Source organism: Phyllostomus discolor, chromosome 6, assembly GCF_004126475.2.
Source record: "Phyllostomus discolor isolate MPI-MPIP mPhyDis1 chromosome 6, mPhyDis1.pri.v3, whole genome shotgun sequence".
NCBI classification, from domain to species: domain Eukaryota; kingdom Metazoa; phylum Chordata; class Mammalia; order Chiroptera; family Phyllostomidae; genus Phyllostomus; species Phyllostomus discolor.
Window position 1 is genome coordinate 14,061,846 of NC_040908.2, and position 13,361 is coordinate 14,075,206.

Sequence of the window (13,361 nt, forward strand, 5' to 3'; positions counted from 1 at the left end):
TTATTTTTCTTGAATCTCATTCAAATACCGGTCTATCCCCACTCACTTATTTCCACACCCCCCACCCCGTCAGCGTGCAGGTGCACAGCAGAAACTCGGGCTTGGCTCAGGGGTTCGTGTGCGAGGCGGGGAGAAGCAGGGCAGGGATTGTAAGCCCCGTCTCTCCTGCTCAGCTCAGACTGCTCGTCCTTCTGGATGCTCACTCAAACTCTGTCACGTGCTGATAGCTCTGGACCCCATGTGCTCAGGCCTCATCGCTGAGGCAGACCGAGAGTGTGTGCTGTTTCTCCCGGGGCCTAGGGCAGTGCTAGCCACACGCTCGGCAACTGCTGGCCGCAGGCACGCCCACGTCTGGGACAGATGGAGGAGCGCGAGGTCCCAGTGGCCCAAAAGCTGTGGAAGGTACCTGTGCCCGGCCCTGGGGATACAATGAGGCAGGACAGGAGGGTGACTCTTTTTATATCCCCGAATGGGGTAAGGTAAAACTAGTGTTAAAATGGCAGTCCTGAGTTTATCTTAAACTTTGGCTTTAAAAAAAAGCCAACAACAAAGCCCTGGCTGGCGTAGCTCAGTGGATTGAGCGCAGGCTGCAAACCAAAGTGTCGCAGGTTTGATTCCCAGTCAGGGTACATGCCTGGGTTGCAGGCCATGATCCCCAGCAACCGCACATTGATGTTTCTCTCTCTCTAAAAATAAATAAAATAAAATCTTTAAAAAAAGTCTATTAAAAAAACGAGTGAAAACTGACCTCCAGCCAAGCCAACGAGCCCTTCTGCTTTGAACAACATGAGCACAGAAACAAAGACTATTCTGCCAGTGCCCGGTGAGTGGAGCAGCTCAGGCAGGAAGTGGACACGGGGAGAAAGTGAAAATGATTGGGTGTCTTCTCTGCCTCAGGAGACCTTTCTGGGACTGTCCGTGAGGGCAAGGGACCACCGCCTGCAGCTGTCTGGACCTGGGCCTCCGCACTGGCCAGGTTGCTAACTGCACAGCTGCACCCACCACACCCACAGGCTGAGCCCCTTCCTGTCGCTTCCATTTTGGGTCCATTCTGGGCCGAGCACTCTGCTGGCCCTGGGGAGCCGGCCTGGCGCTGGCCCCGGAGAAGCCCGCCCGAATGGTAATGACTCCCGGCGTTTCCAGCCCATCTGTCTGGCAGACCCTGGGGTGTCAACAATGGGCGGGAGTCCAGAGGAGGATCAACTGAGGCTCTCTTCCGCTGCCCTGCAAATCTCGGGGTCCATGGGGTCATAATGTACATCCATCCCCACCTCTCTAGAAGGCTGGCAGCATGCGGAGCGCTGGGATAATTAGCATCACCCTCACATTCCCACAGTGCTTTACAGTTTGCAAAGTGGTTCACTATTTCACCTTTCTCATCTGAGCCCCAAGCAGCCCTGGGAGAGCTTCCATCTCAGCTCTCCAAGACCTTCACTTGACGGCTGAACTCCCGGACCACTGGGCTCCAGTCCCTTTCCTCCCTGTAGGAGCCTCATTCAGGGCTCTCTGGGGGACGTTTTCACTGGGGCGACCCACCGGTGAACTCATCCACTTTGTACTCCCGCCCCAGCCTGCTCTTTCTTGTCTGCTCCTGGCTCCACTGGTGGCTTCGCCATCCACCCAAGCGACCACGTACAAAATCCAGGGGCTCCCACGTCCTGTCCTCCCGCTCACTTCCGATCCCAGAGCTGCTACCCCCTTTCTGAACCCACGTCACCCCTGCTCTCCACACTCACAGTCCTGTCTATTGAGGCAGAGCCCTCTGCCCCTGCCACTGCCCCGCTCCCTCCCTGGGCTCTGGTCTGTGGCAGTCCTGACTTCCAGAGTGTTCTTCCCAAAACTCGCCAGCCCCTTTGGGACTCCCATCCACTTACAAAGCAACATTCAAACTGCAGTGTGACCCTGAGACCCTCTGTGTTCAGACCCCAGCCCCCCTCCCACCCCAACCCCCAAACACCACTCCACATCTCTGCATCGGTGCTGACACTGGCCCCTGCCCGGGATGGGACCTCTTGGGGTCTCGTCCCTGCGGAAATGCTGTTCTCTCAGGGGCCAGCTTTAACATCAGCCCAGCGTTCCTCAGTAGAACCTCCTCCCTGGGCCCCGAGAACTTCCCCAGCTTCGTCTGGTTGGCCCCAGGTGGAGACTCTGAATGGCAAGTCCATGGCCTGCTCCCACCTCGGGTCACAGGCCCTTTTCTGCCATCTTTCCTCACCCCGCCCCCCGAGAACCACGTTCTCGGGCCCTTCCAGACCTCCCTGTCTACGGCTTCCCAGCCTCACGCCGCCTCGCACCTGTACCTCCCTTTCCAGAATATTCATCACGCTCAGAGACTTGTGCCTTGACTAGCTTCCCCTTCCTTAAAGGCAAGGCCTTGTCGGTCTCATTCTCTGCTGTCACCCCAGCATCTAGAATAGTACCTGGCACTGAGCTGGCCCTCAATGAATATTATTGCCTGGATGAGTGACAGAGCAAGTGAAGGGATGATTCCATACTGGATTTGCAAAACACATTAAAATGTAGCTTTTAGTTAATTGGAAAAAACTTACAACATTAATGAGACAATTAGAAATTTGATCACTGATTATTTGATAGTATTAAGCAAAACTGTTAATTTTTTTTTAGTAGTAACATAATACATGGATTTTTTATGTTTTGAGTCTTGGTCTTTTTTTTAAGATTTAAATTTTTAAATTTACTTTTAGAGAGGGAAGGGAGGGAGAAAGAGAGAGAGGGAGAAACATCAATGTGCGGTTGCTGGGGGTCATGACCTGCAACCCAGGCATGCACCCTGACTGGGAATCGAACATGCGACACTTTGGTTCGCAGCCCGAGCTCAAGTCTTGGTCTTTTATAACTACGTACTGAATATTCAGAGATGAAATGCTATGGTGTTTGGTATTTGCTTCTGAATTTTAGAGGGGCGGGAATAGGGTGGGGACCAATGAGACAAGATTGGCCGTGAGGTGATGGTTAAGGCCCTGTGGGGAGGACATGGGGCCATTATACTATTCTGTCTGCTCCTGCACATACCTGAGGTTTTCCAGCATGAAAAGTTAATACTTTTTAAAAATGAATGAGACGCAGGGATGGGAGAAGGTAGGAGGAATGCAGATGTTATGTCCCCAGGAATGGTGGATAAGATAAACAAGGCTTTGCAACTCAGGGAAATGATTTGCAAGTCTGTTTTTGAGCGAGTTTCCAGCAGCATTTTTGCCAAAGGCCTTTGTAGCAGGAGACAGTTATGTGGTCATTTCCATATCAAAAAAGCACCCTGTCTCACAAAGCAGGAGAAGCCTGGAGAATTTCCATCAGTTCTGCTTGCTCTCCTGGGTGGGTGGGTGTGGGATGGCCTTGGGTGGGATGGGGGACATTCACCACTGGGGGTCAGGCAGAGAAGGCCCCCCTGGGTGGTGAGGGGCCTGTGTGTGCCGGGAAGGGTAGAGGAGGCGGGGTACAGCCCTCGGATAAACAGCAAAAGCACGGAGCGTGTCCACAGCCAGCAGATGCTGTCCTGAAGGCCCCCTCGCTGCAGCCTTCGGCGGGGCACCATCCTCCCATGTCCTCCCAGAGAGGAGGTGCCAGGCTGGGCCGGAGCACATGCACAGGCCCGGGGGTCCCAGGGCATCTCAGGCCCCGGGGTGCTGAGCTACTCTGTCTCCTTCTCCAGGGACGGTGGACACCTCTTCATCTAGAATTCACATAAGCATCAAGAGGGAGAGCTCCCCTGTTTTAATGGGGGGAGTACATCTAATCTGGAGTGTGAAATGGTCCTTGCAGCCAGGAGTAAGGGGCCTCTTGTTCCCAGTGCCTAGCGGGGCCCCCGCTCCTTCCCAGCATGCAGTTGCCCTGGGACCATGCTCCTCTCCCAGCTCATCTCCCTCCATCCCGTCCTGCAGCCGCTGCTCCAGACCATCCTGGTGGCTTCCAGTCACTGTACTTTTCTGAGGTTGTCCTCCTCTGGCCTCTGGTCCCGTCAGTCCCTCACCCAGAATGGGCTCACCTCCCCACCACGGCCCTTCCTCAGCCCTGCTTCTGCACCGCCACCTGTGCAAGCCGGTATTCAAGACCCAGCTTCAGTGAGCCCCCCACACCCCGCCTCTGCCCCCTCGTGAAGCCATCCCTGGTGCCTGCAGCTGGGAGTGAGCCGCCGCCCTCTGAGCAGGTTGCAGTGTACGCCCGGCCCCTAAGCGCGCCTTGGCCCTCCCGGTCTGGAAATGCATCTTCTCCTCTATCACATGTGAGTCCCTGGCTTGCCCTTAAGTCCCGCCCTGCACCCTGTGCACAGGAATGCTCAGAAAGCCCACATTCAGTGACAGGGTGGGGCCACCTGCAGCCCCTCTTGCTTCGGACCTGTGGGCCAGAGCTGGACTCTGGCTAGAAGATGAGCTTAGCATCCCGCTGGGGCCCTGGAAGTTCCTCCGGGCTGGGAGGCCAGCGGAGGGAGCCTGGGCCAGAGTTCTGATTCTTGTCTCCTAGGGCCTCCTTCCAGTCCCTAATGCCCCTCGGATAGCAATGACGAGGGGTCACAGGCGGGAAACTGAGCCAGAGAGTGCCGGTGCCAGAGTAAAAGCAGAATTTAAACCCACGAGCGAGTGAACACCTCTCAAACAGAAGCCTTTTGGCGCTCATTCAGGGGAGCAGGCCCCGCTCGCTGCACGGCCCGGCAGCACAGCTACGATCAGATGCCCAACTGGAAGGTGCTCGGGCGCCAGGGCAGCATGCAGGGCTGGGCATCTCCAAGACACCAAGTGCCCCGGCGGGTCTGTGGGAGGAGTGTGCACACCGTACTGCAGGGGAGGGGGAAGGCTTCGCCGAGGAGGTGGCATCGGAGCCTTGAAGGATGCACAAAATTAGCGGAAGTTTTCAAGGTGGAGGGTTGGCGGGGGTTGGGGGTGGCTATACCAGGCAGAGGAAATGCGATGTCTCCGGGCAGGGAGTTCCGTGTGGTGGGGACACAGTGGGGTGGGGCGGGGAGAGGAGGGGACATCGTGACAAAAACAAGCGTCTGTGCCAGTTCCCGGCCCAGGTGAGCCACGTGCAGATTGGACCCACAGCACCATCGCACCCACCAAGTCCCCAAACTCGGGGTGCTGGCGAGGAAGCTCAGGGACGGGACAGAAAGGAAGACCACGGGTCTGGCCCACTCAGCCTGTCCCTGGTTTCCTGACGGCCCAGGGGCCGCTCAGGTTCCGATGGGGCCGGACACTGGCCAGCAGGCCGGGCCGGAGGGCCCCTCCCCACGTGGTGTTCCGTGGCCCCGACGAGTGCTGAGGGTTGTTTGAGGAGCTGACGAAAGGCTGACGCTAAGCTGAAACGGCCTCCCTTTGAGGTCAGGAGGGCTCCTTCTCAGACAGCCTGCACCTGATCCTGGCTACAGGCCTCTCTCTGTGCTTAAAGGGGATCTTGGTCTGATCTTGTTCACGGGAAGCTGAGGCCCTGAGGCTCCGTGGCCTCGTGTGTGACCCGGACCCAGGTCCAGGCCTTCTGGTGTCTCCCACCTGACCCTGCAGGACGGGGGCTGTGTTTTCTTCACCCTGGGGTGTTAGGCCTGTCCGCAAATATCAGCATGTTCAGTGAATGAATGAATGAACGCACGAACAAGGGCAGGCCCAGGTTAAGAGTGGCTGTCGGTGCAGACGGAGCTAAGAGCTAGGCACCAAGCTGGGTGGTGAGCACCGAGGAGCTTGAGCGTGGCGTGGCCAGCTGCCCTGGGGTGGTGGGAAACGGGGGGTGGCTAAGGGCAACTCCAGCGCGTGCCCAGTCCCCATAGGACAGTCTGCCCCAGGAACTGGTATGTTCGCCTTGCGAACACATCGGTCACTCCAGCGGTCTCTCCTCAGACCCCTCCGTTTCCTCCGTTTCCCCAAAGCAGCCCGGTGAGGCGGGCATCATCAGGCCCACGCTACAGATGAGGAAACTGAGGGTCAGAGAGGCAGAGAAAGTGGCAGAACCCAAGCAGGACCAGGCTTCTGGCCTCGCGTCCAGAGCTTTCTCCAGCATGACCCCACAGGGCTGCTCCCTGAGGGGCCTGGGTGGCCGAGTGCAAAAAGTCAGGCTGTATTTCCACCAGCTCATCTTGGTCCACCGGGCCACCCCCAACAGGCAGAACCCCCCCGAGGGCTCCCTCATTCGCAGCACCGGGAGGACCTCTCCCTGTCCACCACCTTCCCACTTTGCTCGGACACCGGCAGCTGAGGTGCCAGATGCCTCGGACCATTCTCGAGTGGGTCAGCTCCCGCTACATTGTTCCAAGCATTCCTCTTTGAGTGTCTATTGCTGTCAATAGTGCTGGCCACAGCAGGCGAATGGCGGGGGCATCGCTGGTGTTTATAAAGGAATATTTCTGGAAACCTGCTCGCCATCTGCCTATTCTTGCTGCCCAGCCCCTTCCACAGAGCTCTGCCTGTGGCCACCTGCTGCAGACATGGAGCTTGGAAGTGGATTTCTCCACTCAGCGCCCAGGTTGCAGGGAGGCTAATTCCTGTGTGGTCTCTTGAGGCTAGAGGGCCAGCCCCCCGGCTCAAAGAGAAAGGTGGGCATTGGGTAGACAGGGTGCTCAGCCTGGAGGACCAGGGGGAGACAGAGGGGCTTGCAGGGCTGGGGTGAGGCCTTGTGAGCTGGGGCCACTTGCCTCAGCCCGTCTGCTCATAAACCCCACACAGGTCTCTTCACCCCCAGCCTGGAACAGGACTGGCTTGTGCAGCCCCAGGGCTGTCTTGCCGTAGGTGTAACAACAGAGCAACCTGTAGCTAAACGGCCAGATACTGCACTGTCTGCCCAATACAGGGACACATTCCACAGAGGAAAGGACACACTTGCTTTTTCTAAAGCCGGCCGAGCCAGCAGGTGGCATGCAGAGCATCCGGGGTGCTGCAGAGAAAGCAGCCGCTGGGCTGCTGTGGGAAGCAGCAGGCAGCCCAGCGCCCTCCTCCGCCTCCCCACCCCTGGCCGTCCCTGTGCACAAAAGGCTGCAGGGTGGGCTGCCAGGGCCCCCTGCCCAGCGCCGTGGGCCTGACTGAGAGGGTGATGTGGGCAGGGGCCACTGTGGGAGGGGTGGGAGGGGTTGGAGAGGCTACCACGTGGTCTCGCCTTCCCCCCCTGGTGCAGGTGCTGATGTGGGGGGGCCTGCCCCATCCTCGCTTCTTTCTTTAATCCCGCAGTGCTCTCTCCGCTCTTCCCCCCTCCCCATCTTCCCATCCCACCCTCAGACTTGTCTCTGGGGGAAAAGCATGTATGGTGAGGAGGACCTGGCCTTCGGTTAAAGGCTGCCCGACGTGCCCCTGGCCCAGAGGGCCGGGTGTGGCCAAGCGGAGGCAGAGGTGAGTAAAAGGCAGAGGTAAGCCTGGGCCGGCCTTCAGGGGCTGCCCGCTGTCCTGAGGCTGGAGGCAGCCACGCCTCTGTGGCTCTGCCTGTCTTGCCCTCCTCAGTTCCCACACCCACTCTGGGCGCCAGCCACATGGAACCTTTCTGTTCCCACATATCGGTTCCCCTCCTGGACTTAGGCATCCCGTCCCCTCTGCCTGCTCTGTCTTCACCTCTCCACTTTGCTCTCTCCTGTGGGTCCCTGAGGTTTCAGCTGAGGTGTCACCTCCTCCTGGAAGCCTTCCCTGACCACTACTAGCCTGGGTCAGGGTGCTGCTTCTATAGCTTGCATGCTCTGCCTGTCCCATGCCTGTTGTGTCCCAATCCTATCCTATTTGTCTGCCCCCTGGTCGCTGCCCCACTGGACGCAGGCTCCCTGAGAGCAGGTCATGCTCGGCCCCCAGCCTTGGCATGTAGATGACAATGTTTGGTCGCTGGATGCATGAGTGGGAAGGAAGGCAGAAAGAGAACTGACAGAGGGGAGACAAGGGGGGCACACAGGGTTTCTTCTCACGGATAGACCTGCAGGAAGCCCACAGAATCCCTGCCGTACCGGGGCCCAGAGAGCTCCTGGCTACCTGTTTCCTAGGAGCCACCCTGGGTCTTCCAGCCTGCAAACCCCACCCCCACTCCCGCCCTGTGCCCAAGGAAACCAACCTTCTGGAGGGAGAGGAAGAGGCAGAGGAGGCCTGGGAAAGCTCTGCAGGGCTGGGCCCCCCTGCCCTGGGTCCTCCTGAGCCCCGGGATGGGGTCGTCACTTCTGCTTCCCCAGGACCCCTTGCAGTCAGAGGGCTGTGCACGGCACCTGGCACCGGCACGTCGGCAGGCACGGGAGGGGACAGACACAGATGTGGATGCAAAAACATGGGGGGCACTGATTTTCCAGAAATCACAATGGCCATTCGGGTTAGGGGCAGGTGGCGTGAGCAGCCTCCTTGCCCCAGCCCTGCCAGAACTTTCCCCATCCATCCTCCCCAACAGAGCTGAGGTCCTCCTAAGACAGGGGCTCCCCTACCTCGGAAAGTCACTTTGGCGATCCTGTCGCCCTTGCCCCGCAGCTCCGAGACCGTCTTGAGGTGGACGAGCAGGGCCATGCTGGTGTGGAGAGTCCAGGCACTGCCAGGCGGGAGCAGCTGGAGAAGAGTGAGCCCGGAGCCCGGGAGCGTGGCTCACACGCCTCCCTCCACTCTGCCGCTGCCTCCTCCCTCCCAGCCCCCTCCGATGCTGCCCACAGAGACCAAGGCAACCGAGCAGAGCTGCTCCTTCCAGCGACTCCACTCGCGGAGACTCACAGCCCTGCCAGCCCCCGCCCCTCCAAGTTGTCAGCCCAGCGTGTGTCTGTGTGTGTGTGTGTGTGCACCCAGCGTGCAGCCTGGGAATGCAGACGGGGTCGGAATTCATTATTCAGCAGCTGCCTGCTCCCAGATAAAGCCCTGTCCAGCTTCGGGTGTCTTCTCTTAGTTCCCGGAGCACAGCTTCCTGCCAGCCTCTGAGCGGGGCTCTGCCTTCCCTGTTAGGCAAGCTCTGCTGCCACCAGGAGTGGGCACGGATGTGAAAGGGGTGGGCATGTGGCTGGGGGTTGATCTGTGTGCACAGGGAGCTGGAATGCTGCACCTGGTTTTCGGGGTGACCCTTGCTACCTCCCCCACTGTCAAGTTGGCCAGCAGGGCCACTGGTGCCCATGAGGCTCAGGGAGCCTGAGGGGTCAGGCCTGGCTTCTATGAGTGGGTCAAACTGCACCACATAGAAATCTTAATGCAGGGCTCCCCAGTGGGAAAATCAGCATCTACCAGACCACATCCAGTCCTGACCTCTTGGCCCTGGGATCGCTGGACCTAGCGGGGTGGAGGTGCTGCTGGAGGCAGGCTAAGCTGGTTGCAGATGTCTGACTATGAAGACTTCAGAAGCTCATGCTCTACAAAGGGCAATGCTAAGGTCTGGGGCACTGACCCACTGACTGAGCCCCGTCCTGGGGGCCTGGGGGTGCAGATCCTGGGGCTGGTGAGATGGGCTGGAGCAGATGCTGGCGTGTGCGGGGAGAATTTCCAAGGACCAAAGAAAAACTGCCCCCTCCTTTCTTCCAGCAATGTACCCGAGGAGGGGCTCGTGGGGAAAGGGACCCCGGGGACTGGGGTCCTGGGGACTGGGGTCCTCGAACCTGGAGCCTTTGCAGGGCCAGCTACACCCTTGTTCTTTAGTGTTTTCTCTGCACAAAATGCCCCTAGCCTACCCTGCCTTCTCACCCGGACTCACTCAACCGGTGCCCACTCCTGGAGGTGCCTCTGCACCCGCATCCGTATCCAGGCTTCGTGAGGGCCCCCTGAGCGGCCTCTGCCCCTCTCACCTCCCCCCTTCATTGGGCTGCTCCACTGGCCTCTCTCCACTGACTGGGAGACCCCAGGCACTGCGTTGTTTACCCCCAGGGCCCAGCATGGTATCCCGAGTACAGCAGATGCCCAGTGAATGTTGGCAAGATAAGAGAACCAACTTGGTGATTTATGTGGAACAAGTTCAAGATTAAAAAGGAGGAATATTACATTTTCACAGCATGCTAGCAAGCTGATTACCCCCTTTGAATGCTATAGTCCAGTCCTGCAGGATGGACGAGAACCTCCTTCCCACCCTCTAGATGCTTCCTTGCTACTTTGCCTTGTTATTCTTTTTCTGTTTATGTTCTAGTTTCTTCTCTCTCACTTCTTCCTCATTTCCTGCTCTCCTTTTTCACTTTTGCCTAACTGTGTTGAATCAAAGACTATTTTAGTATATTGCATTTATCAAATACAAATGAATGTCTACATTTTTTAAAGACCAGATAAATTTAATACCCTTTAATTTTTTTCCTTTTTAAATCATATTTTATTGATTTTGCTATTATGGTTGTCCTGATTTTTCCCCCTTTTCTCCCCCTCTACGTAGCACCCCCTCAGACGATCCCCGCACCATAGTTCCTGTCGCTGGGTCATGCGTGTAAGTTCTTTGGCTCCTCCGTTTCCTATACTGCACTTTACATCCCCATGACTACTCTGTGACTGCCTGTTTGTACTTCTTATTCCCCTCACCTCTTCACTCATTCTCACATACCTTCTCCCGTCTGGCAACCATCGAAACACTCTTGGTATTTATTATTCTGTCTCTGTTCTTGTTTGCTTAGTTTGTTTTTTAGGTTCAATTATTGATACATATGTATTTATTGCCATTTTATTGTTCATGGCTTGAATTTTCTTCTTTTTCCTAAATAAGTCTCTTTCACATTTCATTTAGTAATGGTTTGGTGATGATGAACTCCTTTAGTTTTTTCTTGTCTGGGAAGCTCTTTATCTGCCCTTCAACTCTAAATGCTAGTTTTGCTGGGTGGAGCAATCTTGACTGTAAGTCTCTGATTTTCATGACTTTGCATATTTCTTGCCAATCCCTTGGAGCCTGCAAAGTTTCTTTTGAGAAATCAGCTGACAGTCTTATGGGAACTCCTCTGCAGGTAACTAACTTCTTTCCTCTTGCTGCTTTTAAGATTCTCTCTTTCTCTTTAACCTTTGGCATTTTAATTACGATGTGTCTTGGAGTGGGCCTCTTTGCAGCGATCATTATTGGGAATCTGTGTTTCCTGGACTTGCATGTCTATTTCCTTCACCAAATTAGGGACATTTTCTCTCATTATTTTTCAAGTAGATTTCCAATTTCTTGCTCTTTCTCTTATCCTTCTGGCACCCTTATGGTGCAAATGTTGGAACACTTCAAGTTGTCCCAGAGGCTGCTTATGCTATGCTCATTTTGGGGGATTCTTTTCTCTTCTTGTTTGTTTTTTGCTTCCTTATGTTCCATGTCATTGATTTGATTCTAGGCTTCATCCACTCTACTGTTGTTTCCCTGTAAATTGTCCTTTATTTCAATCAGTGAATCCTTCATTTCTGACTGGACCTTCTTATATTGTTGAGGTCCTCACTAAGTTCCTTGAGCATCTTTATAACCAGTGTTTTGAACTCTGCATCTGATAGATTGCTTATCCCGATTTCATTTAGCTCTTTTTCTGGAGTTTTGATGTTCTTTCATTTGGGCCATGTTTCTTTGTCTTCTTGTTTTGGCAGCCTCCCTGTGTTTGCTTCTATGTATTAGGCAGAGCTGCTTTGACTCCGTGTCTTGGTAGCATGGCCTAATGTAGTAGGTGTCCTGTAGGGTCCAGTGGCAGCCTCCCCTATCACCTAAGCTGGGTACTCTAGGTGTGCCCTTCATGTGGGCTGAGTATACCCTCCTCTTGCAGTTGACCCAGGATTGCTGTTGGCAGATCAATGGGAGGGATTTACCCAGGCCAGTCAGGTGAAAGGATTGGCTATAATCACATACTACCAACCTCTGCCCTCCATGGAGGGTCAGCTGTGCAGGGGCAGGGTGGTGCGCTGACATGGTCTGTAGCTGTCCACTGTGTGCGCTGGCCCCAGGATTTCCCAGGTGGTGTGGGAGAAAATCAGCCCTCACCTGTGTTTTGCCTGGGGCCACCCTGCCTGAGCTATAAAACAATCTGAGAAGGCTGCTACTTGTGCTGGGCTTGGAGATTCCCAGGTGAAGCCAATCTGTGAATCTAGGCTGGGTACTGCTAGTGCTGGGCCTGGGACTCACTGAGGCCAGCTGTTTCTTGTTTGATAGGATTTAGGAAGTTGTGACATATGAGCCCAAAACAGCCATTCATATGCAATAGAAGCTTGGGTGGGCCCATAAGTTGGGTGGGGCAGAGTCTCTGGGCATCTCCAAGGCAGGTCAAACAGTGTTAGCCAGATTAATGGAGTCTCAGATATGGCACCAGCTTGCTGGCTCTGTGGGGACAGGATTTAGAAAAGGGACAATGACCTCTGCTTGCTTTGATGCCAGACACCAGTTTCTCCCTTTGTGCCCTGGTACCCTTCAAGCAGCCACCCTGGTGCTGGAGCTCAGGGGGAGTGAGTCTGAGTAGGTGCATCTGTGTGTTCTTTAGAACCTACTGTGGGTTCTTTAAGAGGAACTGCTTGGAGCTCTCGAAGTTTCTTCCACCAACTCAATCCCCACTGGTTTTTGCAGCCAGAAATTGTGGAACTTAACTCCCTGGCACTGGAACCCCGGGCTGGAGGGCCTGGTGTGGGGCTGGGACTCCTTTTTCCAGAGATGTCCCTCCCAAAATTTTATCCACCTCGTGTGGGCGAGGGAGCAGCCCATTCCCTGGCTGTGCCCCTCCTACCAGTCTGGATGGATGTGGAAGTCATAGTCAGACTTCCATTCAATTCAATTTCTGTGGTTCTAAGTGATGGTTGTTGTATATTTTAGTTGTAATTTTGATGTGGTTGTGCAAAGAGGTGAGCCATGTCTGCCTACACCACCATCCAGACCTGAAGTCAATATCTCTTTTTTAAAAAAACTAAATTGCCTTGGTGGCACTTAATGGGAAAAAAATCCATTCTCCTCCCTAGGCTCTCTGGAGGTTCTTTCTTGAAGGGGGTGAGTTTCATGAGGTCTCCAATGCACCTGTGTATCTTTGGCAAAAAAGCCCATGAACTTGCCCTCGGCAAGGCAATCAGCTTTGCCGAACCTCAGTTTCCATATCTGTGAAGTTCTTCCACCCGCCAGTTCCACGCTGCCAACACAGAACATCCTTCAGCTGAGCCAGCTGACCCTTCTGAAACCTGAGCCACAGCCCACTTTTAATTTCCATTCTCTCATTACCCATTTTGGTAACTCAATATACAATTTATTCAACAAACATGTACCGAACCCCTTCTAGTACCAGGCCCTGGGGACTCGGGGATGAATATGATACAGCACCGGGCCACGTATAAGAGGCAGATGGCCTAGAACACAGACAAGTAGACACAGGCGTGATGGGTCCGTGGGCAGAGTAAGCTCAGGAGCCATGAATGGGGGAGAGGAGCAGACACCTTGACCTTGTTCCGGGCTGGAGTCGGGGAGGGGCTCATTAGAAACACCTTCCTGGAGTATGGCACCCCTGAACTGAGGGCTGTTCTTTTACAACTTTT

The 13,361-nt window shown here is 55.3% G+C and overlaps 1 protein-coding gene across 2 annotated transcripts in view; it reads right to left on the reverse strand.

Moving 5' to 3' along the window:
• Positions 1-8,470, reverse strand: part of OTOF (otoferlin) — an 86,593-nt gene extending 78,123 nt beyond the window's left edge. For both annotated transcript variants that reach the window (XM_028515244.2, XM_028515243.2), the window contains exon 1: positions 8,381-8,470. In XM_028515244.2, the coding sequence (XP_028371045.1) occupies positions 8,381-8,459 (79 nt within the window). In that variant the 5' untranslated portion in view covers positions 8,460-8,470. The remainder of the gene's footprint in view (positions 1-8,380) is intronic.
• Positions 8,471-13,361: the final 4,891 nt, after the last annotated feature.